At 53.9% G+C, this 27493-nt stretch overlaps 3 protein-coding genes across 11 annotated transcripts in view; 2 read left to right on the top strand and 1 right to left on the bottom strand.

Moving 5' to 3' along the window:
• The window catches only part of NCOA1 (nuclear receptor coactivator 1), a 184977-nt gene extending 167772 nt beyond the window's left edge, over nt 1–17205 (top strand). For 2 of the 5 annotated variants that reach the window (XM_052809161.1, XM_052809162.1), the window contains 10 exons: nt 556–741; nt 3072–3198; nt 7599–7767; nt 10743–11057; nt 11222–11323; nt 12417–12816; nt 13655–13829; nt 14498–14681; nt 15579–15668; nt 16794–17205. In XM_052809161.1, the coding sequence (XP_052665121.1) occupies nt 556–741; nt 3072–3198; nt 7599–7767; nt 10743–11057; nt 11222–11323; nt 12417–12816; nt 13655–13829; nt 14498–14681; nt 15579–15668; nt 16794–16961 (1916 nt within the window). In that variant the 3' untranslated portion in view covers nt 16962–17205. Of the gene's footprint in view, nt 1–555; nt 742–3071; nt 3199–7598; nt 7768–10742; nt 11058–11221; nt 11324–12416; nt 12817–13654; nt 13830–14497; nt 14682–15578; nt 15669–16646; nt 16704–16793 lie in introns of all 5 variants that reach the window. The other 3 variants (XM_052809165.1, XM_052809164.1, XM_052809163.1) reach the window with 3 other exon arrangements.
• Nucleotides 17206–17274: 69 nt separating this feature from the next.
• PTRHD1 (peptidyl-tRNA hydrolase domain containing 1) lies at nt 17275–20611 on the bottom strand. 4 transcript variants are annotated; one of them, XR_008238438.1, is made up of 3 exons: nt 20354–20611; nt 19551–19836; nt 17275–18508 (listed from the first exon to the last, which is right to left on the bottom strand). XR_008238438.1 is itself a non-coding variant. In XM_052809169.1 (2 exons), the coding sequence occupies exons 1-2, from the start codon at nt 20564–20566 to the stop codon at nt 19666–19668; spliced, it is 384 nt and encodes a 127-aa protein (XP_052665129.1). In that variant the 5' UTR covers nt 20567–20611; the 3' UTR covers nt 19464–19665. The 4 variants fall into 4 exon arrangements, 1 of the variants encoding a protein (XP_052665129.1); XR_008238439.1 differs by lacking the exon at nt 17275–18508 and adding an exon at nt 19218–19362; XM_052809169.1 differs by lacking the exon at nt 17275–18508 and having other exon boundaries at nt 19464–19836.
• On the top strand, nt 20580–26762 carry CENPO (centromere protein O). Of its 2 annotated transcripts, none has more exons than XM_052809167.1 (7): nt 20580–20674; nt 21025–21271; nt 21768–21934; nt 22312–22423; nt 23249–23508; nt 23984–24155; nt 25792–26762. In XM_052809167.1, the coding sequence occupies exons 2-7, from the start codon at nt 21241–21243 to the stop codon at nt 25914–25916; spliced, it is 867 nt and encodes a 288-aa protein (XP_052665127.1). In that variant the 5' UTR covers nt 20580–20674; nt 21025–21240; the 3' UTR covers nt 25917–26762. The 2 variants fall into 2 exon arrangements, with proteins under 2 accessions (XP_052665127.1, XP_052665128.1); XM_052809168.1 differs by having other exon boundaries at nt 20671–20752.
• Nucleotides 26763–27493: the final 731 nt, after the last annotated feature.

Genomic DNA, 27493 nt, shown 5'->3' with positions numbered 1-27493 from the left:
CGGAGGGAGCAGAGCCTGGCTGACGTGGCTACATCAAGCGAGAGAGCTGCACTTCAGCTTCTGGAATTGACTGTGGTCCTGATACCCTCCTTTTAGCAGTGTTCAAACCCTGTCTATGTATGTTAGATGGATGCAACCCCCATCCCCCCTGCCTTTCTTACATCCAGTTGATTATTTTTAGTTTTTATGCCCAGCTGATTATTTTAAGCTCCAGTTACTGGGTTTTGGGTGCCAGCCTGTCTCCCGGATCCCCTTAACCTTCACACAGCACAGTACAATGCTGTGGTGCTGCCCAGGGGCCGTTGTCACCCAGGGGGGCTCCCCCAGGGTCGCTGTGGGTGACCAAGCCACACATGGGACTGAGCTTTCAGCTTTAAGCAAGGTGACATCCCACCACGACCCCCTTCTCACCTTCCAAACTTACCGATGCCGGCTCCCTTCCTGGCAGGGCAAGGAATCTGCCGAGTGCCGGTGATCTTGCAACAAGCCTTGGGAATAGATCTGACTTGTGCTTTTTTTTTTTTTTTTTTTTTTAATAATTTAACGAATCTCTAGCAATGAACAGCGGGCAGGGCGTGCAGGCTGGTCGGACCCCGTTTGAGTTCTGCGACCCCCTGGAGCCAGCGCAGCTGAGGCCGGTTCCTTGTCCTGCGAGCAACGGCAGCAGCCCGCACACCCGCGGGCCATCCCAGCAGGGCAGGGGCACGGTGACCGCACCAAACCCCTTCCCACCCGACACAGGTATGTACAGCCACAGGTATCCGCTCCTCTCCACCTTCTCCAGGTCATGCTAAGGCTTTCCAGGGAGTCCCATGGGAGAAAAGGCATTGCAGGGTGGAGCTCGAGCATCGCTGTTCACCACCAGCTTCTCACAAGCAGCGAGCTTCCAAGCTGTGCTTATTCTTTTCTCTCTTTTTGCATCGGTATAGTTTCAGACAAAAGAAGGACCTTTCTGTCCATCCCAGCTCCCAGGGAGGCAGTCAGAGGAGGCTGCATCCCCTCGCCCGAGCGGTGACAGCACCTCAGGCTCCCCTGGCTCTGGTCGAGGTTTAATTTTCACGAGACCTGGAGCACAGCTGGTGTGTCAGGAGAAGAGTTGCAGAAGCAACAGTCTCATCTCACCGTGCTGAAATCACCAATGGCAAAACACTGCAGACCTTGCCATGAGCCATTTTGGCAGCCTGGGCTCCAGCCTGGGTTGTGGATGCTTCTTCTCCGCCTTCCTCTGCTTCCCTTGATGCTTCCCTCGATGCATCAAGCAATGCTAAACATGGTCTGGAAGAGGAACCTTGCTTACCACTGTGCACTGGGGCTGTACAACATCTTGCCTGCAGGTGCAGAAAGCAAATAACCCAGATCTCATCTTCTCACGATGATAGCGTGGGACTAGAAGATCATGCCGGATTCATCCGCTGTCCCCTCTCTGATGGTGGCCAGGCTCCAGGAGAGCATCAGCCCTACATCCCGCACACCGTTTGCCTCGGAGCACAGCTCTGGCCCCACTTATAGGGTGGGACTCCCACCAGCCCACGGATGCAGGATGCGAGTGACTGGTGCTTATTACAGCTCTGGATAGCCCTGCACAGAACCGGTCCCTCTGAATCCTGTGAAGCTCTTGGTTTGGGCAGCTTGTCTTGAGAAGGAGAGCATCACACAAGAGCTTTCATCCTCCTCTGAGTCACCTCCAGGAGGGGAGGCAGAAATCAGCCCTGCACATTATGTCATTGTAGGAGTTGCAGCTATATAATATTATTTTACATCCTGCCCCGATACCCGTTAAGCCACGGCCAGGTCTGGCTGCCTCGAGGAGGGTCACCCACACCCCGGTAAATGATGCTCTGCTTGGGAAAATCCACAATCTTCAGCATCAATGAGCCTGGGAACCATTTTTGGGTGAGTCGAGGAAGGATTGGGCATGGGCTGCACCATGACTGTGCCACGAGCCTCCCCGGCCTGGCTGGAGCTGCTGCTGGCACCATCGGGATCTACCTGTTGCCAAGCAACCTTAAGGCTGTTTTTTAAGAAATTTCAAGAAATAGAGGAGTGCTCGGCTGGAGCCGCCGTGCTGGTGTGTGTGCTGGGATGCTAAGCGTCCGTGAGCTGGACCTCCTTCCCTTCCCTCCTCTTAGGGCTCTTATTTTCTCTTTTTTGAAACAAACACCACAGTCTGGGTGGCACATGAAGCTGGTGGCTCCTTGTGACAACAGCGAAGACACGGGGCACTGGGTAACCACAGACATTTTCAAGGAAATAATGTATTTTATTGGGATAAGAATCAGCACAGCTGAGCTTGGTTAAAAGAAGAGAGATTTTCATCTTTAGCAACTGCCTTCATCGGCACTTCTCTTAGAAACTCGGGGGTTTTGGCATAGGGGAAGCCACCGATAGCACATCCCGATGTGGCGGAGATCCCACCCCAGCCAGAATGCGCTTGCCCCTCCAGTTTCCATCTCCCTGGATCTCCACAGGCTGGTTCAGCTGAGATGCCGTTTGATCTTCAATCCCAATTCCTATTTCAAATGGGATGACGTAAAGTCTCCAGCCTCATAAATCTCTCTGTCCTGGGCTTGGGCTCCAGGTTCTGTTACAACTTAATTTAATTGCGTTGGCTCCTTTCCCTGTGCAAATTAACTTTTCTCCAGAAGAGAGGCAGAAGATGCTAATGGGTGTGGGCTACTTTTTAAGCTAAAATCTTCAGTGGTAACAATTTGCCTTCAAGAAGAAACCCTTTAACTTCACTAAATTTTGAAAATCTTGCTAGAAATGTTCTGAAAAGGGCAACATTTTAAAAACATTTGCACATACTGGGTACGCAGGGTCATATATATCTGCATCTGCATAGATTTTCACCCAGAAGCTCATGCTTATAATTAATAGTTAGGAAACCACACCCGATATCTGTAACTTTGGGTTGAAAAGAGCCCTAACTGGTGAATCTTGGCATCCATTTTAGGGATGGTTTAGGACACAGTTGGCTTCCCATTGCTCTGAGCTTGCCCAGTCTCCCCAGCAGCACCCAAATCCTGCCCACACACTAACTTTTCCTCCCCCCATCTTGCTTTCCCCCCCAGGAATGCCTGAGCTGGAGATGGGGGTGCCAGATCACCAGTTTGGACAGCCGGGAATGGGGGAGCAGATCCCCTGGACGGATAACAGCATGGCAGCCATGAATCGAGGCACGCTGAATAAACCTGAAGAGTAAGTAACTGTGGGGCTGGCGGCTTCCTGACCTCTCCCAGGAGAACATTGGGCTATCCTGGCAATAGCTGCCTGGGTCAAAGAGACGTGGCCTTGTTTTGCTGCCTGCCTGGAAACCCGGCAAGTGCTGGCTGGGATGAGCATGACTGCCCATCGCCGTACGGCAGTGGTGGTTGCTGCTGATACCATAAAAGCACTGGGACCTGGGTTGTGTAGGGTGCTACAATGTGAGAGATGAGATCCGTTATCTCTCTAGGGACAAGCGTGTGAGTAGACAAGGAAAATGGCTTGGGGGGAGACATCCAGGGTGTGTCTAGACCTGAATAATCCTGTATATCCATGGCAGAGTCAAGGATGCTGCAAGTCCCCACTGTCCCTTGCCAGTGGAATATTTGGGTTGGTGTTCTCCAGCATCCCTTCTCGCTGGGAGCAATGGTGGGATCCGGAGAACCATGGGACAGTTTTGTGTTTTCACGTGACTGCAGCTTTTTGCAGTCCCCATGTGCTTGGCTTCAGCTAAAATTATCACAGCTCTAATTCAAGGTCAAATAACCCCCTCCGGTCCTCTAACCACCTTTTTTGGGTCCATGCCCAAGGAGTCATCACCTGCCCAAAGTACAACCTCAGTCCTTGGCTATAAACGGGTTGGAGGAGACCATAGGTCAGATATTTTGGGACGGGAGGTCAGAAGGGCGGTGACCCTGCTGATGGAGCTCGGCGGTGGATGCCCTGCCGGGCAAGGGGCACCCCAGAGTGCTCACTGAGGCAGCCGCGCTGGCAGCAGTGCTCATGGAGATGGATTTGATGCGATGGGAGGTGAATCCTCCCCCTGGCCCGGTGATGGCTTCAGGTACCTGGTTTAAGAGCCAGCACTGGTGAGCTCTGCTTGGATCCTCTTGCCAAAGCCCAGCCCTGCTTTGCGGAGAGGCAGAATTTCCTCTATTAATTAAAGCCTTTAGCAGATGAGCACAATCTTTTTTTTCCAGTCATGAAGAAGACACATGTAAGAGTTGTATTTGAGCAAGACAGTTGCCAAACATCCTTTTCTTGGGGCTAAATTTGGATTAATTTCTAAAAGCTCTTTGCTCAGCCCACGAAGAGAGTTCCCTGAGTGGTCTCCACTGCTGCAACTGGATCTTGGACTTCTGCTGGAAAGACTTAACCTCTTGTTGCTTGAAAGAGCTGGGAGATAAAACAAATCCCCATTTAACTGAGCATTTACATCAGCCCGAGCCCTTGCTGCAAGGAAGTAGCTTTCTTTTTAAGCCTTGCCGGCGTCATTATCTTGTTGGGATAAGATCGGTAGGGCATACCTGGCAAAGGGCAGAGCTGCTAGAAAAATCAGTCTGGGTTTTAAGCTATGAATGTTCCTTAAAATGCTGCTTATGGGGTAAAAATGACCTTACCTTACTCAGCAGCCTTGTGCTTCAAGCACTGAGTCAGTCTGGCTGGCTGTAGACATCTTTGTCTCCCCAACCAGCGCAGCTGGGAGGAAGGGAGTGGGATTTTCTTCTGGCTCACCCTTTGCAGCAGGATTATCGAGTGAGGACCGAGATCGGCGTGGAGGGCTTGGGACCTGTGCAGGTATCAAGGAGGGAAGCGTTTGGCAGCAACATCCTGTGAGTCCTTGGGTGGGAAAAACACCTTGGGTGGTTTTCAGGGCAGAGCCCTGTGCCAGGAGACAAGGTCGGACCGGTGGAGCGGCGGCATCTGCCCGAAGCCTGGTGAGATAACAAATCTGACAGCCTGGTGGAGGTAACAAATCTCACACAGTCCCGGCCTTTGGAGAGTGATGGTTTCAACCACACTTGAAAATTGCAGCCTGGTCAGGGTTTTACAAGGTAGTGTTTGATTTTCTCGGCATTGAGCGGGGAGAAAGCAAGAAAAACCATGCTGTGTGATGGGACTTCCCATGGCGCTGTCAGGTCCCTGCAGCAAGGTCGGGCTCCCCACGCGGTGGAGATGTGTTGGGAGCAACTGGTCGAGCCAACACAGGGACGGGGGCCACGAGATGACAGCAAGAGGAGAGGTAGAGAGCTGCTTGTCCTGGTGAGCCTCTGTTCCTCCTGAATTAGGGTCTCTGGGCACGGGTGGCTCCTGCCAGAGGTGGTGAGCAGAGGCAACACTGGAAGAAGCTAGTTCCCAGCTCAGATCCCTCTCGTATCTTCAGTAACCGTAGGTCTGATGGGAGCATCATGGGTGAGACCTGCCTTGGCAGCATCTTGGTGGGGTCTAAACACTTCCATCTAGTGGCATGGTGATCCAACTACAAAACCCTGCTTCCACTGCAGCTGAGAGAAAGAGATTCTGCTGGGGAAAAGCCTCTGGACTTTGGTCCTCAAGACCTGCAGATGCGCTCCAGCTGGGGAGGACACGCTCGTCCTGGGAGATGCCCACGGTCCCAGCAGCTGCCTGTCCCCCCGACAGAGACCGCAGTCGGAGCAAGGAGACAGAGCCTTTGGACTGCAGATATACAGGACCGAGAAATATATTTTTAGCTAAGATCAAACCAGCAGAGCTTTTGTTTTGGGAGTTGTAAAGGTTTCCCAGCTGGGAGGTTCACGTTAGCTGGAGGTGGGCTGAGGTCCTGACCTTGTTTAGGGAGCTAGTGGTGCCCAGATCTCCCAGCACCATGTGTCCTGAGGAAGACGAGCTTCCTTTTTAAATTCTCCCATTCCCCAAATCCTCCCCTGCCTTTGCCTCTTGACAAAGTGGGACGACTACAACATCCCCTCTCTTGTGTCCCAAGCATAAGAGCTCGTGTCTTCTGCAGAAGAGGGACACCTTGGGCCAGGTCCAAGGCTCCTCGAAGCAAGTCCAGGTGGCTGTTCTCCCATGCGTTCCTCTAATCCCCCAAGGTCAAACATGCCACCCGGGGCCTGATTCAGTTGCCTCAGCACTGGCACCCAGTGCCATCTGAGATGCCTGAGGTTTCTAGGACATCTGTGCAGGGCTGGAGACCTGCAGCCTTTCAGAGCAGTGCTTGAAGGCCATGCCAGGGAGATGTTTTATGGGACCTCAAGCAGCATTTGACACTATCTCTGCAAGTAGCTAAATTTCTCCTCCTTACCGTATGCAGAATCAGAGTTTTCGCCTTAAAAAAAGCTTGAAGGGTTGTGGTGGATAGAAAAACTTTGCAACACAAAACCAGTATGACTAGGGACATGATGCACGGGGTCCAGGATCTTCTCTGCCCCCCGTCACCTGCCTGGAGACTCACCTGAACCCCACCATGGCATGGTGCTGGAGGAGAGGAGGCGTGGGGAAGGCTCTGCAAGCTGGATTGGGCTGCACAGCTGGAGGTTTCTTTACTACAGAAAGTTTGTGTTGTCCCCACGATCTCTTTATAGACCAACTTTTGCCATCCATGCAGAGGTCCGGCATGGGTTGAAGAGACAGTGCCAACCCAAATTTCTCTTCTAGCTGCCTGTTAATGTGGAGAAGAAGCCTGTCCTCCCTTTCCTCTGCAAGAACAATGTCTGTGCAGCAAACTTTGTCCTTTGGCCTTGGCACTGAAAAACTGGATTTGATAAAAGCAGCAAGTAGCAGGGACCTTGGCTATGGAGTGAAACTAGCCCTGCTTTTCACCTCTGTCTCCCTGCTTCCCTCTCTGCTCCCACTCTGCAATTTAAGAAATCCCAACGCCGAGTATTTCTTTTCCCTGGATTAGGCTGCGTGTGTTGGCTGCAGCGGTCTCGGTCAGATTGGCTTCAGTTCCTTACTGTACATCTGGTCCTCATCTGGAGCTAAAAGGATAAACATGTCTGCTGCTTGGGAACTGCTGGCATGTTCGAACCCTCGCCTTTGTGCCTCTCTGCAAGCGTGATGTGCCACGGCTCTCTTCATCGTGTCAGACCCAGCAAATCCGATTGACTCCAATTAGTCACGTCATTGGAATGTCTCTCATTACATATTAATCTTATTCCCAAAGAATATTGAGTGAGCTTTGCAGAAATCTTATTTTTGCGGCTCAAAGGTTCCCCTTTGCCTTCAGCTGCTTTGCTTCCAGCTGCTCCAGCTCCATCCAAGCCTCCCCGCTTTCGTGCCGGCAGAAGTTTTGCTCTGCATCCCGCTGTCCTGCCCAAAACGCCTGCGGGAGCAAAGCCTGCAAAAGCACCCAAGTTTTCTTCCCAAACCTCACCAAAACACTGTTCAGGCTTTGTTTCCTGGAGAGGTTCATCCTTACGAGCAGGTTTCGTCATGGGGCTCGAGCTTGAGCGGGCTCAGCCGCTGTGGGAGCCACGGGACGAGGCTGCATCCCGTGGGGTTTGCGTGATGCAGCAGGGGGGGAGCGAGTCCCCACGGTTGCAGGGGCTGCGTCGTTCGAGCATCTCCCAGCTCAGCCTCCTCCCTGTTCCATAAACCTTATCGTGCCTCCTCTTGACTTCTTCTCTCTGCAGCCAGTGCATCACCTCGCAGCTGGACGAGCTCCTGTGTCCTCCCACCACACCGGAGGGTCGGAACGATGAGAAAGCCCTGCTCGAGCAGCTCGTCTCCTTCCTCAGCGGCAAAGACGAGACGGAGCTGGCCGAGTTGGATCGAGCTCTTGGGATCGACAAACTTGTCCAGGTAAAGAGAGAACCACTCATGGGACTTACTGGAGGTCAAATATAGGGCCAGATGCTGAGGCTTGACGTGAGCGTGGAGGAGGATTTCCAACATCTGGTGGTAACGGGAGGCCAGATGTGAGTGGGAACACACGAGCGCATCAGATTCAGACACGATACTTAACACCATGCTGTTCTCTCCCCCCGCCAAAAAGGCTGGAAAACAGCCCCGTGAAATACAATATCTCGCTTCTCCGCTTTTCAAACACAGTGCCCCATGAGAACCGGCAGCCTGGCAAAGAGGCGGCCGAGCGGTTTCGGCCCTGGGCAGCTCATGTAACGGGGAGAGCTGGCAGGCTGTCCCGCTTCCCCACCTTACCAGGGGGATTAGGGCACGGAGGAGCCTTCCAGCTGGAATCCCACAGCCTGGGATTCCTGAGCCTGGGTTGTGCTGCCTAATAATATATCTAATGGCCTTGCTGGTATGAAACCGTGCAGCCCTTACTATCAAGATTGGCTTACAGTGCAGCTGCCCTTCTGTCTCGGGTTGAACTGCAGGGAAAAAAAAAGAGAGGTTTGCTTTTAGTGGTGCTGTCTTACTCGGATAGCGCTGGGGCCCTGGTTGCTGCAGCTGAGCTCCGGTGGAGACTCCCTCTTTGCAGATATCCATGGGGGCAGATGCCTCTGAAGGGTCCAAGGTTTCATAAATAACAGGGCATGGCAGGGGAAGAAAGCTGGCTGGAGGGCAGCTAGCAAGGGATGTGGAAAATGAGATGGATCGCTTGGGATTTGTCTTTGAGTGGTTTCTTTTTCCGTGCCCCATAGCACTCACATACATGCTTTTTCCAAAACAAGGAACAGAATCGAAAGCCTGTTAATAAACGCGATGTCCTAAGAAAGAAGATTCTCAGAGCAAATCCCTCTGGCTGCTTTGGGCCTGATCCTGTGTGATTTAAGCCCAGAGGCGGCACATCTCCTTCTGCAGCCCCACCGGGATGCCTTGCATTGCACTACTGGGAGGGTTTATCTTTTCATCAGCAATCTGGGGGACCTGTCAGTGAATTGATGCCTGAATCAGGTATTTGCCACGTCCCTTTTTGCAAGGCTATGCCTCCAAAATCACCACCTGCCTGGTTTTTTTGCAAGTTAGTGGTAGGGAGTTCAGCCTCTCTGGTACAAAGGATCAGAGATGCTCTTGCCAAAGATACAGCTGCAACAGCTCAGTGTTTTCACAAGGGTTTTGCAGACTCAGCTGGCACAGCTCCCCAGCAACCCTTTCCTGGACCAGACAGGCTCCAGCAGCATCAGACCGCTGGATTGAGATGCCCTCGGATGGCACCCGGTGCTGCCAAGCATCCCCATGCCAATCCAGCACTTCCCCTGCCAAGGAGCACCTGGCTCAGGGGGATTGTCTCATGTTTGGACCCTGACCCAGCTTTGCTCCCATCCAGGGATCATTTCGTTAATGGGAATCTTGGGCTTTTTCCATGGCTTCGACTGAACCTCAGAAATATTTTGAATAGTTCCATGAAATATTTGCTTGAAATACATCTTTAGAGAAACAATGCGTCAGCATAAAGGCATCTTTGGGAAGAAAACATGTTGCTAGTTCCCCTCCAGGATGTGTTCTTGGCAGGTAGGGGTTTGCATCCCCTGACTTCACCAAACCCACCATCTTCTCTGTGCTACCACAGACACGGTGGGATGGAGTGCTGGAGATACCTGCACCCAGTTTAATCAGGAGGCAGCTGGAAACTGGGTAGTTTGGGGAGAGAAGAGTAAAAGAGCCTCATTTCAGCAGGTCCGTGGTTTCTGGCCATTGCTGGCTGCTGGTTTATGTCCTGGTATCCAGTCCTTGAACCATATAAACTCCATCCTAATTTATCTTAAGCAATTTTCCCCACCACCATCTTAATTGATCCTAAGCAATATATTTTTCCCCACCACCATTCCCAGATCCTCATCCCTGCCTTCAAGCCTCAGTCCTTTGATGGGCACCATCTAACCAAATCCCAAAGGCAGTGGGATTTGGGGGGGGGTTGTGTGTCCGGTTTCTCTTAATGCAGCTTTCTCTTAATCCGTGGGACTCGGATTAAGGATTCTGGCTCCGAGGTGTTACTTCTCTGTGGGTTCATAGCTCAAACACCAGATTTCTCTGCCTGAGCCAAGCTAGAGCAGCACAGAATATCTTACCATGATTTGCTGGTGTGGAAATCATCCCCTGGCTGTAATATGGCTCATTTGTACAGGAATGGCTATACTATAGACCAAAAGGTCCCATCTCCCGTGCGTTCCTAGCGTGGGGTGTCGGTGAGAAGCGCGGAAGTATAGCCATGCTTCCCTGTGAGCTCTCCCAGTCCCGGGGGTCCGTGGCTCCCACCCTTGGCCATGGCCTGTGTCCGAGGTGCTCTTGGGGCAGATGGGGACCCGAAACATCATACCCTCTTCCTCCAGCCGAGCCTCTGAGGCTGCATAAAAATAGGAAAGGAGAGAGAGCACAAACTATTTCCCACGTTCAGGTCAATCCTCCAAGCCTTAGGGTCTGTCCAACCAGGCGTGCTGCTGTCTGGAGCCCAGAAGAGCAGCTTAGTGCTAGCAGACCCTGAGGAGAAAGGCAGAGGGAGGCAGAGGAAGGCAGCATCACCTCCCGCTACCCACCGCCGCTTCCCCCCACCAGCCTGCGGAGATGAGCCCAGAGCCCTTCTAAAAAGCCTGGCCTCGGTCTTTGCCCCGAGACGAGCCGAAAGAAGTAATTTCCATCCCTCTAAGGTTTGCTAAGCCCTGGGGAGCAGGCGTTGAATGCCCTCCTCAACGCTGCACTTCCACTCGCGCGGGCTGGAGCGTGACCCAGGAGATGAGGGTTACGGGCAGCAGCATCCTTACGAGCGAGCTGCCCTGCGCCAGGCACGTCCTCCATCCCCTCTGAGCTCTCCTGGGAGAGGTCGGGTGCCGGTGGGGCTCCAAAGTGATATTTTCCTCCCCCTTTGCCTTCGCCAGGGCGGCGGGCTGGAAGCCCTGACGGAGCGGTTCCAGCCCCAACAAGCCACCCCACCGCTCATGATGGAGCAGAAACCCGGCATGTACCCCCAGCCTTACTCCTCCGCCTCTCCCACCACCAACCTCCCCGGCGCCTTCCCCGGCATGGTCAGGCAGAAGCCGTCCTTCGGACCCATGCCGGTGCAGGTTCCGCCGCCCCGCGGCGCCTTCCCCACCAACATGGCCATGCAACCCCGGCAGACGCTCAACAGACCCCCGACGGCCCCCAACCAGCTGCGACTTCAGCTGCAGCAGCGGCTGCAGGGGCAGCAGCAGGTAATTCTTCCCCCTCCGCATCCCAGGGCCGCGGGCAGGGGGACGGAGGGACCCTCGGTCCTGCCTGCAGCCCCACGTATCCCGGTCGGAAGGGATCGGACGGGTGGGAAGCTCCTACATCGGAGTTTTGAAGGTCTCCCTGGCTTTTTTTTTCTCCCCTCCAGCTGATCCATCAAAACCGGCAGGCGATCCTCAACCAGTTTGCAGCCAATTCCCCGGTGGGCATCAACATGCGGGCGGGGATGCAGCAGCAGATCACGCCGCAGGTAAGGGGGATGCGGTACGGTCCTCCAGCTGGGAAAAATTGAGGGTTAATCCCCGTGCCCTCCCTGTTAGCACAGCCTGGCTCACTCCTCAGTCATTATAACGGGAGAGAAAAATTCTCCCGCGTGCAGAGAGGTGGCTGCAAGATGAGCTGCTGTGGGTCGGGTTTTTTTTTGCTTCACCCTTATTCCAGCTCCTCCACCTGCTTAAGGTATAAATACTTTGTTATTGCTTAGAGAAAGATGTGCTAACACATTTAATTGAGAAGGATCTTTAGGAAATAGATGCCATCCTTTAAATACCAGAATCTCTAGTGAATCTTCTTAATGATCCTGCAAATCCCCAGGCCCTAAAGTTCTTGTTTGGCTTCTAATAAAGTGGATAAAACATCTGCTGGGTACGAGGAGAAGTTGGAAAGTGTAGATGAGTTCTGGTGACTTTATTCTACTTCTCGGAGAAGCCTTTGCCTTTACATGAAGCAGTGTGACATCCCTAGTGTGCTATGGGGATCATTACTGATAGGGAGGGGGACCGAACGGTTCCCATTGTAGCTCCAATTTCAACCGCTGATGGCTTTGTCAGGCTTTTTAAGCTGATTAATTCCAACACATCTGGCTCGGCCATATGGGGAACAAGCCCATGGTGATGGAAAAGCTCGGGGGATGGGGATTTTTTTTTTAACATCTCACAACCAAAAGAGTCGAAGTCAGGGATCCCGGGCTCTGGCACGTGGGGACATCCTGGTGAGGCCACAAGAAGTGGGTCCCGCAGAGGAGAGGGGTGGTTGGTGGCAGGCAGGTGACCGAGAGCCTGTTTTCCTGGCTTGGGGGATGCTCTGGCTCCTGGAGCTTTGCCATTCGGCACACGCAGAGGCTGATCTTTAGTATCTCCAACCTGCTCTGCCCTGCAGCGGCACAAATGGGCCAATTTACAGCATTTGGGGGTTTTTCCAGCTTTCCTTGCAAACCAAGGATGGGCACCCCAAGCTGGGGAAGGGGACCACCCGTGGCTCTTGCAGCAGGGGGGGGCTCTGAGCTGTTTGCCAGAACCGGAGGGTAACGGTGACAATTAGGGCATCCCCCTCCTTCCCCGCAGCCTCCCCTCAACGCCCAGATGCTGGCCCAGCGCCAGCGCGAGCTCTACAGCCAACAGCACCGGCAGCGGCAGCTCATGCAGCAGCGAGCCATCCTGATGAGACAGCAAAGCTTCGGAAACAACCTCCCTCCCTCCGCCGGGCTCCCGGTACAGATTGGAGCCGCTCGCTTGCCCCAAGCACCCCCCCAGCAGTTCCCTTACCCCCCAAACTACGGTACGACCCCGGGAAACCCTCCCACCTCCACCAGCCCCTTCTCGCCGTTGGCATCCAACCCCGAGGCCGCGCTGGCTAACCGCAGCAGCATGGTGAACAGGGGGATGATGGGCGGCGTCGGAGGGCAGTTCGGCGCCGGGATGACCCCGCAGATGCAGCAGAACATCTTTCAGTATTCGGGATCAGGTACGTCGAGCAGTTGGTTGCATTGGAAAGCCGTCCAGCGGTGGGGAGGGAGAGGCGGAGGGCAGACCGGAGACCCCCAAGGGTGCTGCAGCCCAGCCCTGCTCGCCCGTCGCCCTGGGCTTCAGCCCTGGCCATCTCACCCAACCTGGTCAGGTCCCTGGTCTCCTCCTCCCAAGGGACCTTTTCTGGTTGAATCTCAGAAAAAAAAAAAGCTATCGTTGGGGCAATTTTAACTCTTTCCCTGAAAAGAATTTCCTTAACTCTTTCCTTGAAAATCAAACTGCAAGGCAGTCCTCTAAATTGTGCTTCCTTAAATATATATGCTCCAGCAAAAGCCAAAGCCTTGCTGAGATGGCTGAAATGAGCTGCGGGCAGCTTACGCCTCTTTTGTGTGGGCACCAAGCTCCTATGAGATGGATGAGCCGGTGCAGTTTTGCACAGATGGGCACCATCTTGAAGGTCTTCACGTTCAAGCATCAATGCAGGGTCTCAGCAAGGTGGACTACTGATGAGTAAACTGCTCTGTGGCTGCCATAGTCCCGCAGGAACCTGCTTTGGCATCGTCTCATCATTACCCTGGCTATTTTCCAGCCAGGTGTGATGCTAAAGAGGAAAACCTGCTGATGGAAACCACTTGAGAGGGGGGTTCCCTGCTCCTTCATCCCTGAAATATTTGCATTTGAGCGATACAGCTGCTCGAAATGAAAACCAGAGACCCTGAGACCAAAAGTCAAGGATGATAGTTCTGGTTCAATGCCAGCAGTTGCAAAGGAGAAGGAGGGAATTGGGGCTGCTGGCGGGGATCTCGGCACCACTGACGCTGTCTGTCCTTCCCCAGGCATGGGTCAGCAAAGCGAACCCGCCTTTGCTCCGTCGCTCAGCCCCAGCAGCCCCTTGATGTCACCCCAGCTCCCGCCTTCGCAAAGCCCCATGCTGCAGCCGGCTCCGCCGACACCGGGCTACCAGTCGCCTGACATGAAGACTTGGCAGCAAGGAGCCATGGGGAATAGCAAGTAAGATCATGGTGGGCATAAGCTGGAGCACACGGGTGACACATACACACAGAGAAGGTGACACCAAAGTGACGGTCCCCTGGTAGGGTCTTGGCAGGGCTGGCAGTGCCCGTAGGTGACGCCTGGCTGAGGACACGTGCTGAGCTTAGGCTGTGTTCTCCTACCATGATGTCCTCCAGAAGTCACCATCAACCCGTGTCCTCATCTTCACCTCAGCTCAGGGGCGGCCAGAAGCCCACAGCATTTAAGTGAATGAGCACATGCGTTGAGTAAGACGTGAAGCAGGTCTTTGGCTTTTAATTAAACAAGTGGCTTATTTATGTCTCGTGAAAGTGGCCTTAGGAAACATGACAATAAATTGAGTCAAGACGAGCAGTCCCAAGTCATTGCATGACTCTCTTAAGATGTGTGCAGCTCTGATGTAGGGAAGCAAATGGGAAGAGTATTCACCAGACTTGTTGCCTTTTTTGCATGAGTCAGATTTGAGCTTCAGATCTCCAGAAATGGAGAAAAAAAACCCAAAAAGCTCACCTGCCGGGCGGTCTCGGCATTCACCGAGAAGTGGGCTGGCTGCCGCGCGGCTTGGGCCACCCCGGGGGCTCAGGACCCACCTCGAGGTGCCTCCCGCCACCACGTACACCCCGGTAATGCTTTTTTCTCTCTCTCAGCGTATTCAGCCAAGCGGGGCAGAGCCAGCCGGCGCCTGCTCAGCAGGGCATGTACAACAACATGAGCATCACCGTCTCCATGGCGGGAGGAAACACCAACGTCCAGAACATGAACCCCATGGCCGGACAAATGCAGATGAACTCGCTGCAGATGCCCGGGATGAACTCCATGTGCTCAGAGCAGGTCAGTGCCGTGCCGTCCCCGCTCCCGGGATGGTCAGCCACCTCCCAGGGGTTCAGCGTTCGTTTCTCTGGCCTTGGGGGTACCGGTGTCCAAAGGGGGAAGCGGCAAAGGTCTGGCTGCCTCCGCTGGCATTGCCGCTGTGCCGGAGCCCAAGGCCACCGGCGTCCTGGGGCGTCCCGTGTGTCCTTGGGGGGTGCAGGGACGTGCCAAGCATCTCCAGCACCTGCAGCCTTCGTGGTGGGCTGGTGGCGGGTCCGTTTGTAGCCGTGTATCCCCAGGAAGCTGTGAAAACTGGGGATGGGGAACGGGGAATGGGAACGGTTGGATACGGGACCTTTCCACAGTCCCAGCCCTTTGGTGAGATCCTCCCTGGGCCAGACTGAGATGCCTCCAACATTTTTAGCTGCTGGGGTTTGTCTTAGCGCTGTTAAGCTCCTGGCTCGTTGGTTTTGCGTGGGACGTTGTGGGCTGGGGCTTGCAGCCTCCCCAGGGAGAAGATGCGGGGCTCGGCGAGGAAGGAGGCTGGTCCCTCCCGTGAGCTGGCCGCGGTGCGCCGGCTGAGCCGGTGGCTTTTTCCCATCTCGCCGAGCAGTTGGGTGCCATTTCATGCTCCCTGGGGATGAGATGCCCCCGGAGCCGGCAGCAGCCCCAAGCAGAGGTGCAGGAGGTGGGGAGAAAGGTGAAACAGGTCCCAGCTGCCCACTGGGATTCCCCCACCGACGCCCCAAAACCCTGCAGCTCACGGTGCAGGGAGGATGCTGACAGCACAGTCCCCCGCCACTGCCCCATCCATGAGCACCCCCTCCCCAAATGCCCCCAAAACTCAGCTCGAGAGGGTGGCAAGTGCCCCTCTGGCATGCAGGAGCCCCAGCTGAGCCTGGATCTTGCTTTTGACAGGTAAATGACCCAGCGCTGAGACCCGCGGGCCTTTACTGCAACCAGCTTTCCTCCACTGACCTTTTGAAAACAGAAGCAGATGGGGCGCAGGTCAGTAAGAAACTGCTAAGCACATCTCAGGTACCCCGAGGAGTTTCACGGGTTCCCCCCCCATAAAGGCTGAACGTCCCCGGCCGTACCGGCTCGGCACGCTCGCTTTCCACCGGGGCCGGCCCCGGTTGGCCGGGTTGGGTTGAAGCACACCGCGGTCCCGCCAGCGCTGGGGGACGGCCAGCCCTCGGGGACGCCGGCACCGCTCACAAACCCTCTTTGCATCAAAGCTCACGCTGCTGCCGTGAGCGTTTTCGGCCTCCTTGCTGGCGTGGAAGAGCGGTGACGCCGCAGCTGAGCTGGAAAAATAGACGAGCGCTGGTGCTAAACACCCCTCGCCCCGGCTCCGGGCTGACAGCGAGCAGGGAGGGTTTCTTTCCTAGGCTCGGCCGTCACCGGAGCGGCCGACGGCCCCTGTGCCGCCACGGCGCAGCCAGGCCGCCACGTTAAAGTGCGGCGGAGCGAGGAAATTTGGATGGGGGAGGCTGCGGGGGCGGCGTCCGTCCCTGCGGGCAGCGCTGCCGGACGCTGCCTGTCCCTCTGAGCAGCACCGAGCACCACCAAAGCGTGCCCAGCCGCCCGCCGGCACCGATGCCTCCGGCTCCCGGGGATGATCCGGTTCATCCCCGTCTCATCCAACACCCGCCGGCGTCACGGCGTCGCCTCCCCCTTCCCCGTAGCGCAGCCTTGGTTTCGCAGAGCCCGTAGGGACGCGCCGGCAGCGCCGCCGAGACACACCAAAGCTCTTAATTTTGATCAAACAGCCGCGCTGGACCTCGCTCACCACCCCACAAGCACCGGCACGGCCACCACGCCGCCGGCTCCTCTTCACCCAGGGGATGCCAGGCTGGGCTTCTTTTTGGTTTTTTTTCCCCCAAAAAATCCTTTTTTTTTTTTTTTTTATTCCTTTTTTTTTTGGATGAGCAACGTTATGAACCTCGCAGAGCCGAATGAGTTGCAGCGGTTTTCTTTTTATAGGACAAGAAGACAGAAGAGTTCTTCTCTGGGGTGGCTCCAGACTAGAGGAAGTCTCTAGTGAGTTTCCACTTCACGTAGTACCCAGATCCGCCGCCGCCGGCCCCTGCCCCGGCCCCGCTAAATCCCCTCTTCTCTTTTGTGTCCCAGCAGGTACAACAGGTTCAGGTCTTTGCCGACGTACAGTGTACAGTGAATTTGGTAGGAGATCCCTACCTCAACCCGCCGGCTCCCTTGGGCACCCCGAAAAACGCCGCCGGGCCACCGCCGCCGCCGGGCCAGCAGAAGAGCCTTCTTCAGCAGCTACTGACTGAATAATCGCTTTTCGAGGAATGTGAAATTTAAATAAGAAGACGTACAGAGATATATAAATATATATATTATATATTTTTCTGAGATTTTTGATATCTCAACCCGCAGCCATTCTTCAGCTCGTAGTGTTTGGAGCAAAAAGGGGGGTTTTTGTTTTATTGGGGGGGGGGGGGGGGGGGTTTCCCCCCTTTTTTTTTTCCCTGCCCCCCCCCTTTTTTCCCCTTTTTGTTCCACTTTTTTTCCCCTCTTTCCCCCCCTTTACTTCCCCCCCCCCTTTTTTTTTTCCTTTTTTCTTTTCCTTTTTTTTTTTTTTTTTTTAAAAAGCATTGGATGTCGGCGAAGCGACGAGGCGGGACAGTCGGTTTCTCGAGCCAAAATTACAGATGATTCTTATTTTTGTAATCATTTTGCTGGCTTCTTAATCTGGAGGAAGGTTTCTCGGGGAGGCGGGGAGGGGGAGAAGGCAGCTGGAGGACTGCGGCGGCGGCAGGAGGAGGAGGAGGAAGAGCAATCTCAGTTTCAGCTGGATCTGTCACTGATCACGTCTCGGCGCGGGGCACGGAAGGGGATCGGCGCTGGACTTCTGCGGGAAAAGCCGGTTTTTTATTCACGCTTAAACAAAACCCCTTCTCTCCCCTCCGCCCCAGCCCGCTTGTGCGTACAATCAGCTTTTTCTAGCAATCGTGAGTTTGTCGGTTTTAAAGAAAAAAAAAAAAAAAAACAAAACAGAGTATTTTGACCCACCATTTTTTCCATGTTTTATGCTGGTTTCAGGCCTCCAGGCGAAACGGGGAGGGGGGCTACAATGTGTATATTACAACAGGAGGAGAAAAAAAAAAAAGACAAAAAAAGACAAAAAAAGAACAGTTTGGGGAAAAAACGGCAATAATTTTTAGGGGGAAGGATGGGGGGAGGGGTCTGTCAATTATTGTAGATAAAATTTTCTGATTAAATATTAAATAAAATTAAGCAGTCGGTTCTTTCTGCTTTGATTGTGTTTAACAGCTGAGGTAGCTTAAACTATTTAAAATAATAATAATAAAATAATAATAATAATAATTGAATTCTCTGTTGGGAGATAGCTTATTTTTTTTCCCCTCAAGCCTGTCACTGTAAATAGCTCTGAGCTCTGTATAAATTTGTTTTCTTCTCTTTTAGTTGGGGGTCGCTTTTAATATTCACTGCTGACTTTTATGGGGGGAGGGCGGCTACGGGGGATTTTTTTTTTTCCCTCTAAAAATTGCGCTGGTGTGTGGAAAAATGTGTAGCTTTGTTGATTGACATTTGCAAGAGTTAAAGATGACAAAAAAAAAAAAACCCAAACAAACAAACAAAAAAAGAACCGGAGTTGCCAGCTAACGTTTCGTTGTTTCTGTGCCGACGGGGATGCCGGAGCGGTGCCGGGGCCGTTTGCCGGGGCAGGAGGTGTGGGCAGACGGGGTCCTCGCACCGGGAACCCCTCTTTCACCACGGTTCATCACGCTGGGGAGAGCTGGAAATTAGCCGGTCTGTGGGGTTTGGTGGCAAAAACCAGCATCTTAAATCTGAAAGTGCTACGGAGAAAATATATAAGAGTGTGTGTGCACGGTTATTAGTCACCGAATTCACCGCTGGAGCACGGCACCGGGGTTTTGGCGCTCGGTTTTGCGGGCAAATGCTCCCCAGCACCGCGGCGGGGTGTTCGGCGGGGGGCTGCCAGCGCAGGGGCTTGCCGACGTGCCTAACACCAACGTGGAAACACCGCTTGGGTTGGCTTCGGCAGCCAACAGCGAGAGAAACGGCGCACGGCTCCTGCCTCGAGCCCTGAATTCAAGGCCACGAAGAGCTGCTCTGTGCTCACTTTCAGCTCTGGAAAAGGGGAAACTGCGGGGCCTGGGAGGGGGCAGGGGGTGACAGTGGCATTAACAGCACGACCAGGACGGGGAGAGGTGGGGCACATGCACTTCTAGCTGACAACGCACTTTTTTTTTTTTTAAACTAAGTAGCTCATTTCAAATATTTTTACTGTAAACGAGGCCGAACGCAGCAGGAGGAGGTCTGCAGCGAGTCCCGGCTCGACGGCCAATGCTGCCGTCTGCTGTCTGCGTGGCTCCCGGCAGGGTTTCATCGCACGGTTCAGTGCAAATAAAATCATGGACAAACCGGCCTCGCTGGTGCGGGAGGAAAAAGCGATCTGGCATGGCTCCGCAGCCACGGAGCGAGGGGTGGAGGTGGGAGAGACGCCGGGAGCACGGCCGCACCAGCAGCGGAACCAGCGCCAAATCCACGGGGAGGACCAGAGCCGCCGGACGGCTGTGCCTACAGCCAGGCCCTGCTTGTGGAGCTCGGGCATGGGGAAAGCAGCCGTCGGGATGGACGGACAGACGGACGGGGAAGCTCAAAGGGCCGCCCAAGGGAAAACTCGCCCCTAAAAAGCAGGAGAGACATTTTCAAGTTTGCCTGTGCTGGCAGGGGGACGGCCTGCAAGCCCGCTGCCTGTAGACAGCAGGTTAATACAACACAGTCACATTTCTGCACAGAATAACATTTAATCCTCCCCACCAAAGAACCGTTTCACACTGTGTAACTGCTATCACCACGCGAGGAGAAGACTACCTGCTGCTGAGCATTAGCACAGCGCTCCCGAGACACAGCAGCTTTCCTCCCGGCGCCTGTCCGGGGGTGAGCTCGGCTCTGCCTCAGGAGGAGAGCTGCCCGTGCCCGTTCCTGCTCACTTCAGCAATTTAAATTTCTTCAGGTGCTGGTGCACTTGGTCCTTTGGGTAGGGCCTGAGCGCCAGGCACGTGGCCACGTTCTCGGGCTGCTCGGTCCACACTTCGTGGTCGATGCCGTGCTGCTTCAGGATCTCTGCCAGCGCCGTCAGGGCGGCTTCATCCGGAGCCTGGGGAGAGACAACGTCCGCTGTGAGGGCTGGGGTGCGAGAGCGGCGGGGAACAGGCCAAGCAAGGTAGCTCACGCCGAGGGCAGTGGCCAGGACGGGGAGGCAGCCACCTGCCTCCACACAGGTATGAGGATGGGCAATCCCCGTACTTTGTATCTTACCCAAAAGGCATTTTGTTCTTGCAGGCCCCGGGTTCCACCGCCAGCCTCTGCAAGCACTGGGGTGGGGCAGCTGGGGCTTGTGAGCCAACACAGGTTGTAAACCGTCAAAAATGCGGGTTGTTTTTTTTTTTTTTTTTTCCCCGGACAGCTTGCCTGGCTCAGCGTCCTAAGGCAAACAGCTCTGCCCAAGCCCACATCCACACAGCGGCTGCACCGATCCCCGCCATGAACACCCCCCCCCCCCCCCCCCACCGCCCCCTCAGGGCTCTGCCGGACCCGCCTCAAAATGGCGGCCACCCCCTTCCCCAGCGCGGCGCTCCCGGCGTGCCCCGCGGCTCCCGTCGTGCCCCGCGCACCTCCAGCACGACGGTGCGCATGGCGCCGCCCAACTCCAGGTAGGCGCGGGTGTCGGGGTGCTGGCGGTGCGCATGCGCGGCTGCCAGGGCGGCGTGGCATCCCTGAGCCACTACCGCGCCCAACGGCCACGACCGCGGCGGGCGGCCCAGGTCCCCCCGCAGCACCACGTACTGTACCAGCGCCGCCGCCGCTGCCGGTCCGGGCGCCGCCATGTTGCCGTACGGCGGCCGCACAGCCTACTGGGAGGGGCGGCCGCGCGCGCGGGGTGTGCCGGGAGCCGGAAAAGGCAGCGCCGCCGCCATTTTGTTGTACGGCAAAAGGTTAAGAAATGGCGTCGGGGGAGGCGGTGTCGTTCTGGCGGCGGGGGTAGGCGGGCGGTTTGAGCGCCGGGTGCTGTGGTGAGTGCGGGAGACGGTGGGGAACCGGGCCGGGGGCGGGAGGGTCTCCCTCCCCGTCCCACCTCACCCCCTCCTTGTGTGTGGAGAGCCCAGGTCCCCGTCCCCGGGGCTGTGGCGGCTCCCCGGGCTCGTCCTGCTGTCGGAGGCCGGTGAATGCTGTCCCTTCCTGCACTCCCGAGGGGGTTTTTCCTTGTGGGGCTGGTGTGAAACGGTGGCTGATAGAAAATGTTGGGTGATAACGTGTGTTTTCTGGTGATAACGTGTCTTTTCAGCCGTCGGCCCCTGGGATTGTGCCTGCCTGAGGGTCGGCCCGGGTGCTAGGCCTGCCCTCGGCGCTTCTCAGAGTCCCGTTGCAGCAGCAGGAGGAAGAGGAAGGTCCCCTGAGGGAGAGCTCTGGCTGCTCCCACGTCGCCGCTTCCCAAGGGACGGAGCCTGGCCAGGGAGGGCTGACATCTGCCTTCTTGCTCGCCGGAGAGCAGCGAGGAAAGATGGAGGAAGGGAAAAGGAATTCAGCAGACGGTGAGCTGTCTGGGGTGCGGGACAGCCAAGTGCAAAGCGTGTGCTCCTGCAGGAGTGAACCCGAAAATGTTTGGGGCCAGAAGTGACCCCCTGGCTTGCTGAGTCAGGTCTTGAGTCACTCTCCGGCAGTGGAGGGCATGGGGGCTTCAGAGAGGTCACTTCACTGCTCTGTGTGCCAGGTTAGAAGTAAAACTGGGAGTCGCAGATCTCTTGGGATGGGGACTGGTGCATCTGCTAGCTTGCTCTGCTTTCCAGGAGCTTAGCTAGCTGGTACAGGGTACCCCAGTGTTTAGGGTCTGCTAGCACTCAGCCTTGCTGTTTAAAATGGCCAAAAGCCTCTTTGCCAGATGTTTGCCTGTCCTCTGTCCCTTTGAAAAGCTATTGTAAGTGGTTTCTTTATGTAGCTGCACTGGACCTACTTTGTTTTGTGTACTGCAGTGCAGACCACTAATAATCACAGCCTGGATTTTTGAGTGTGTCGTGCTTTTCCTCGCAGGGGTGTTTGCTCACCTGGAAAGGCTGGAGGCACAGGCTCATGAGGTAGCTGTGAAGCAAGAGAAGATGAAGCAGGAAGAAGAGAAGCGGGCCAGGCTGAAAGCGAGAGTGCGGGAGCTGAGACTCCAGAGGGATAAGCTGCGGGCTAAAGTGCGCCTGCAGAAAAAGGTGGTGAGAAAGGGCTTGCTGCAGAGATCTACAGAGGGCTCTGGCGTGCTCCCGCTTTCAGAGGGTGGATTTACTGGTGTTATTCATATAGAGTCAACTATTGGGTTTTTATTTTCCCTTTTTAAGTGACATACAGTCCTGGGGTCCCCTGTTTTCAGTACTGTGTAGTCAGAACTGCTGGGTCTACTTGCTTGGAGGTTGTGTAGCCATTTCTGAACTCTTTTCTTGATTTCCCCCCCCCGCCCCCTTCTGCTAGAAATGCCATCTTGCTTTTCTCAGAGCGCGGTTATTATTTCTCTGTATCCTGACTGTGTTCCCTGCAGGTGACACATTTGTGTCAATGATTTTTGACCTCTCTTCTCTTCTGGCTTTTGTAGCGACTTAAGGAAAAAAGAGTTATGTCGGATCCAGCAAAGTCCAGTGCTCGGGCTGTTTTAGAGTGGAAGATAAAAAATATTAAGGCCATGCTGCAGGTCTCTTACCTCACAGGTAATGTCTCGAGATTTGCATGTGTTCTGCCAACAGCTGCATTTCTGGGGTGCTAAATTTTGGAAAATGAGCCTGATGTGAAGTGTAACTTCCCTGTTAACTTTGCTGCAGTTGTGCTTGAAGCCATTAGAGTCTGAAAATGCTGGAAGAGCCGTAACCTTGTAATTCCGTGCCTTTCACAGGAGGCCTCTGGGATGTTCCAGGAACTATTATTTGCTGAACAGTATCATTTAAACTAAGGTCTGGATTCTGGAAAATGTACAAATAAAATCTTTGGGAATTAGGCAGTTAAATATCCAGTGGTCTGGGTCTTCCAAGCAAGCTTGTGAGGTCAGCACCCTCTTTTCATCTGCTCCTGAGCTTTTTAAAAAAATTTTGGTTTCCAACGAGAGTCACCTTTGCTCTGTGGTCTGGGCAGCGCGAGGACATGAGCCCTGCTTGATGCAAAGGGGCTGAGCCCCTGCCTCTGTGAGCACTCCTGCCGCTCTCCTTGGCGCAGTGAAGCGCTGCCTTCCTCCACCCAGGGCACCCTGTTCTCCCTGTCACGTTGGAGCCAGGACTGCGTTAGAAATTGGCAGCATAACTCAGTTATTGGGAATTGAAGCTACCGTTAAGCTGCTTGAATTCCCTAGAGGTCCCTTATTAAAAAGTTGCTGTGTTTTATGTCCCTAAACTGTTGCAAGTCTTTAATCCTCTGAGGCAGCTCCCTGAGCTAGCCTAGTAAGAGGACGCAGCCCCTCTTGCAGTCTGGGTTGCCCCAGCAAAGCTGCCTTGCGGTGGTGAGTTAGAGTAGTGCTGAGTAAACCCTCTCTCTCCGGACCCAAGGGATCAGTGGGAAGCGGACCAAGCAGGGAGTGTGTTTCTGCATCAGCACGGCTTACGAGAGCACCTACTTGGATTCTTACTACCTGCACCTTCTCGTCAAGCCAGAAGTGCAGATTCACCAGCACTCTGTCCCCACCTTCATCCCCCTGGAGCAGATAGCCAAGAAGTACTTGCAGACGGACATCGGGCGCTTCTTGTCTGTCCTGTCTGACCACCTCAACGCTTATGCTGGGAGGAAGTACCAAGCAGACCAGTTACAGGTACCAGTGGCCGCAGCAATGCTGTTCACCCGTCCTTTTCCCTTTGATGTACCTAGTGTTATGAGCCTCTGAAGTGCTGGGGGGAATTTGGCAGTTTTCTTTACGTGGGGCACTCACGGCTCTGGTTTTTCAGAACTTCACAAATTATCGTGTGACTATAAACTCAGTTGCCTATTCTGTCGATTGTCAGTACTTGGATGTTGTCTGGTGGCTCATTTAAAATTTACTGCCGAACTCCAGAGGTCCCTAAGCTGAAATAGCTGTCATCTTGTAAAGAGCCGCTGGAGGACGTGGCTTAAGGGCATGCATGAGCGCTGATTTATCTAAGTCTTTCCCACACAAGGGTTTTTGCTTGACGTATGGGCATGCCAGGCTGGTATGAGGGTGGGGGCACTGCACTTGGCAAGCTCCCAGCCCTGTGCTGATGGACTGCCTTCCTAGCTTCATGTTTCAGAAGTTGTCTTTGTCCCTCCAGGAGCACTTTTCAGACCAGATAGAAGGAACCTTGCAGAGGAACTCCTTGTGTAACTTGCTGGTCTTTAATTACAAGGTGTCAAGTAAAAGCAAGACCTTTCCATTCAATGTGAGGCTGCTTTATGGAGATCTCTGTTGCAGCCTCCCCACTGAGGTCAACGTTTCCTGCACATGTAAGTGGATGGTGTGGGGTCTGTTTGGGGGTGTGGGGTAGGCAGACCATACTGTGGTTCTGCAGATGGATAGGATTTCTTTCTAGTTGAGTTTGGAGACAAAAGGGAGCAGGCTGCCATATTTCTGAGGGATAAAAGATTATAGAAGGGGTTGTGTGCCATCGGTGCTGAGTCTTGAGACAGTTGTAACTCATCCCTAGCACAAGAGCACCGATCTCTTGCAATACTGGCAAGATGGGATGGCTGGAGGGAGGGAAATACAATGGGGCTGAGGAAGGAAAGTGCAAGCTTGGATCACTTCAGTTGGACAGGCTGCTCATTCCCAGTTTGCAGTTGCTCAGAGTGCAGACTCCGGTGTGGTCCCAGCAGGATCAGGATGCTGTTTTCACAAGTCTCCCAGATAGAGGCCAGCCTGTGCTAGTGCACTCTGTGCATGTGGGAGAGCCTGGCAAGCAAGCGCAGCCAGAAACTTGGAAGCCGCCAGTCTCAGTTGCAGTGATAGTTTGTTCCAGTCGACTTATAGCCTTGGACTCGTTTTCAATCCTTGAAAACCTGGCACCCAGCTCTGTGACCTTTCTGTAGGTTGGGAGTTACTTGTAAGCAAATAAGACAGGATCTTTTTAGCATTAGGAATTTCTCTCTCTCAATGTAGTCAGATAAATGGTTAATTGAGGCCTGGTGTTGGGATGTCTCGTGTTGGGCAGCCAGGCCCTAACTGCCCCTGCTGCACTATTAGGTGTGCTGGCACATACTGCAGTGCAATGGCAGAGAGAAGAGAGGCAGGAGGGAGGTTTATGACCCCTTAGAAAGGGTCAGGGATACTGTGAAATACTCCTAAAAAAGATCTCTGCCTGAAAAATCTTTCCCCAACACCACCTGCTCCCCCTCCTCTGTATCAGTAACACTACCTCCTCCTGGTACGGCAAAGACTGACCGCAACGCTGAGTGACTTTTGCGACCCTAACACCGTGGCACGGCTTAATCCTGGATCTGCGCTATTTTCTAACTGGTTACTACAAATGCCAAACTGGGCCGAGGAATCATTTGCCCGTTTGTCTCCCCGTGTTTCCAGCTGCACTGTGTCCTGCTCACGGCTGGCTGGCTGGGCTGCAGAGTGTGTGGACCAACGTGCAGCTAGATGGAGCTCTGAACAGAGCAGCTGGAACTAATAATCTCTTCTCTCTGCCATCAGTCGGAGTCTCATGCCTGTTTCCGTGAGCTCCTTGGCTTGCAGTTAGGCTGGAGGAGGCGTCGTGTACTGTATCAACAGTTCCCCCTCTCCTTTCCTGGCAGTAGCCATCCCCTTATAGGTGAAGTTCTGCCCTGGCTCACAAATTTCTGTGTCTTTTGAGCTAAGAGAGCAACTGGGTGGCTGAGGCTCCCACGTTACTGTCCTTACCCGTCACCAGTGGGTGTTTCTTAAGGCACTTGCACTTTCTGTAGCCATCAAATCCCATGGGGGAGCTGCAGGACGTGAAGGGTTAGGAAGGAGAGAGAAGGGTTATGAGAAGAAAAACTGTGTGGCGAGGGAGAGTGAAAGACTCCATAGGGACAAGGGAAGAATGAGAAGCAAATAGTTTTATGCTGGCAATATAGTTTTCCTTTCCCCACTAATCTGTCTGCTTCTGTTTGCCAGCGGACGCACCTGCATCTCTAGCAGAGATGGCAGCAGCTCACTCGGACCTGTTTAGCCGCGTGGCCCTGCACAAAGCCTTCCACTCCTTCGGCAACGCTGAAGAAGGTGTGGATGGAGCACCGTAAGCCACCCTGGCTCTCCTCAGTAAAGCACCTTCCCAAGCTCCCCTGCCTGTGGGGAGCGATCTCGAAATGCGTGTGTTTTCCATCGACTGCAGCACTGCTGCTGGGAACCCCCCGAGGAGCTATGGGCCCAGTTTGAATCTTGAGAGTCATATTTTCTTGAGGCTTTGGGTGCCTGTTGTTGCAGGTAATCTTTCCTTAGCACTGTGCTTCTTGCTTGCTTTGAGTGCCTCTTGTTGCAGGTCATCTTTCCTTAGCGCTGTGCTTCTTGCTTGTTCGAGTGCTGATTTCTGCGGTTGGTGACGCAGAACTTCACAGTTGCAGGAAACGTCTTGCAGTTGGAATCAGAAACTATGTTAAAACTTCAGGGTCTTGGTGCTTTGGGGGTGATGCCCTATGCATCAGCACCATGCACTTACCCAGTGCACCTCAAAAAGATGGGAACAAGCAGAATAATCTGTAGCCTGCTTACTACAGCCAGGAAAGGACTTTATATTAGAAGCTGGAAGGGGTTGAGGGACAGAGGTGACGTTCAGTTATTGCCAGCAGCAGCCCATGCCCTCATGTGGGCTGCTTTAACCCCCCCCACAAAGCACAAACACTGAACTTTCCAGAAAATTTCACACCAGCAGTAGCTTTACACATGCTATTTCCTTCCCTTCAGGCATGGGGCAGCTTTGCTGGTGTTCTGTCCTGTTGTTATGCTTCAAGTCTCGAAGAGATCCTTAAAAAAACTGTTTTGTCACAATATTTTTTAAACTTCTTAATAAAAGTTCTGTGTTACTGAAATTGTGGTGTTTAAAAAATCTTCTGTTGATTTTAGCTGTGTAACACGTGGTTTAAATGACAGTATTTTCTCCTATCTCATTTTTATGCCAGTCCTATGTGTGATAAGGCCCAGGGAAAGCACTTTATATTTTTTTTTATTTTTTCTGTGATAATGAGAGCTCCTTGTCCAGATTGAACTGGACAACTTGTTTAAATGTGACCTCCAGCTTTCGAGTGTCGTAGCTCCAGGTAGCGATTCCTGCCCCTAATATTCAGCGCTTCTCACAGAGGAAGGCTCACAAGGCTGACCCCTTGCAGCTCGAGCTGCTTTAGAAGAGCCGACAGCCCCAACGAGGGAGAGGCACGAATGCCACCGACGGACAGGAGGTGCTCAGCCCTGGCACCAGCCTCCCCTTTGACGATCCCTCCAAAACCGACATCCCCTCGTAAGGGTGGTCAAACCCTTCTTGAGGTATCCACAACCCCCAGAACAAAGCAGGCGCAGAATCGGGCTTTGAAATTCAACTGCTTCTATTCAAGAAACTAGCGGCGTAATTACACTCTGCGGGTGCCTGCCTTCTCCCCCCGGCCCTGGCAGCATCGGGTTTAACACACCAGTCCCCTCCTCGGCCAGTCCCCGCTCCTCTCTTCCATCGAGCGACAGCAAAGTGACAGCAGCCGACTGCAGCGTCTGGGCGAGCGCGAGCCCCGCCGCGGGGAGGGAACGGGCCACAGTTAAAAATACTAATGTCAATCTGTACTCTTATATATATTTATATATCTGAAATACACAATATTGGTTCCTTTTTCTT

This window comes from Harpia harpyja, chromosome 15 (genome assembly GCF_026419915.1).
Source record: "Harpia harpyja isolate bHarHar1 chromosome 15, bHarHar1 primary haplotype, whole genome shotgun sequence".
In the NCBI taxonomy this organism is placed as follows: Eukaryota; Metazoa; Chordata; class Aves; order Accipitriformes; family Accipitridae; genus Harpia; species Harpia harpyja.
This window is presented reverse-complemented; position numbering and strand designations above follow the sequence as displayed.

What these genes read in the sequence shown, in the direction of transcription:
- CENPO (XM_052809167.1), top strand. Translation starts at nt 21,241, where the DNA reads ATGGAGGAAGGGAAAAGGAATTCAGCAGACG. An exon ending in GAAAAGGAATTCAGCAGACG is followed by an intron (nt 21,272 to 21,767) that starts GTGAGCTGTCTG and finishes TTTTCCTCGCAG; the next exon opens with GGGTGTTTGCTCACCTGGAA. An exon ending in GCAGGTCTCTTACCTCACAG is followed by an intron (nt 22,424 to 23,248) that starts GTAATGTCTCGA and finishes TCCGGACCCAAG; the next exon opens with GGATCAGTGGGAAGCGGACC.
- PTRHD1 (XM_052809169.1), bottom strand. Translation starts at nt 20,566, where the DNA reads ATGGCGGCGCCCGGACCGGCAGCGGCGGCGGCGCTGGTACAGTACGTG. An exon ending in TGCGCACCGTCGTGCTGGAG is followed by an intron (nt 19,837 to 20,353) that starts GTGCGCGGGGCA and finishes GTCTCTCCCCAG; the next exon opens with GCTCCGGATGAAGCCGCCCT.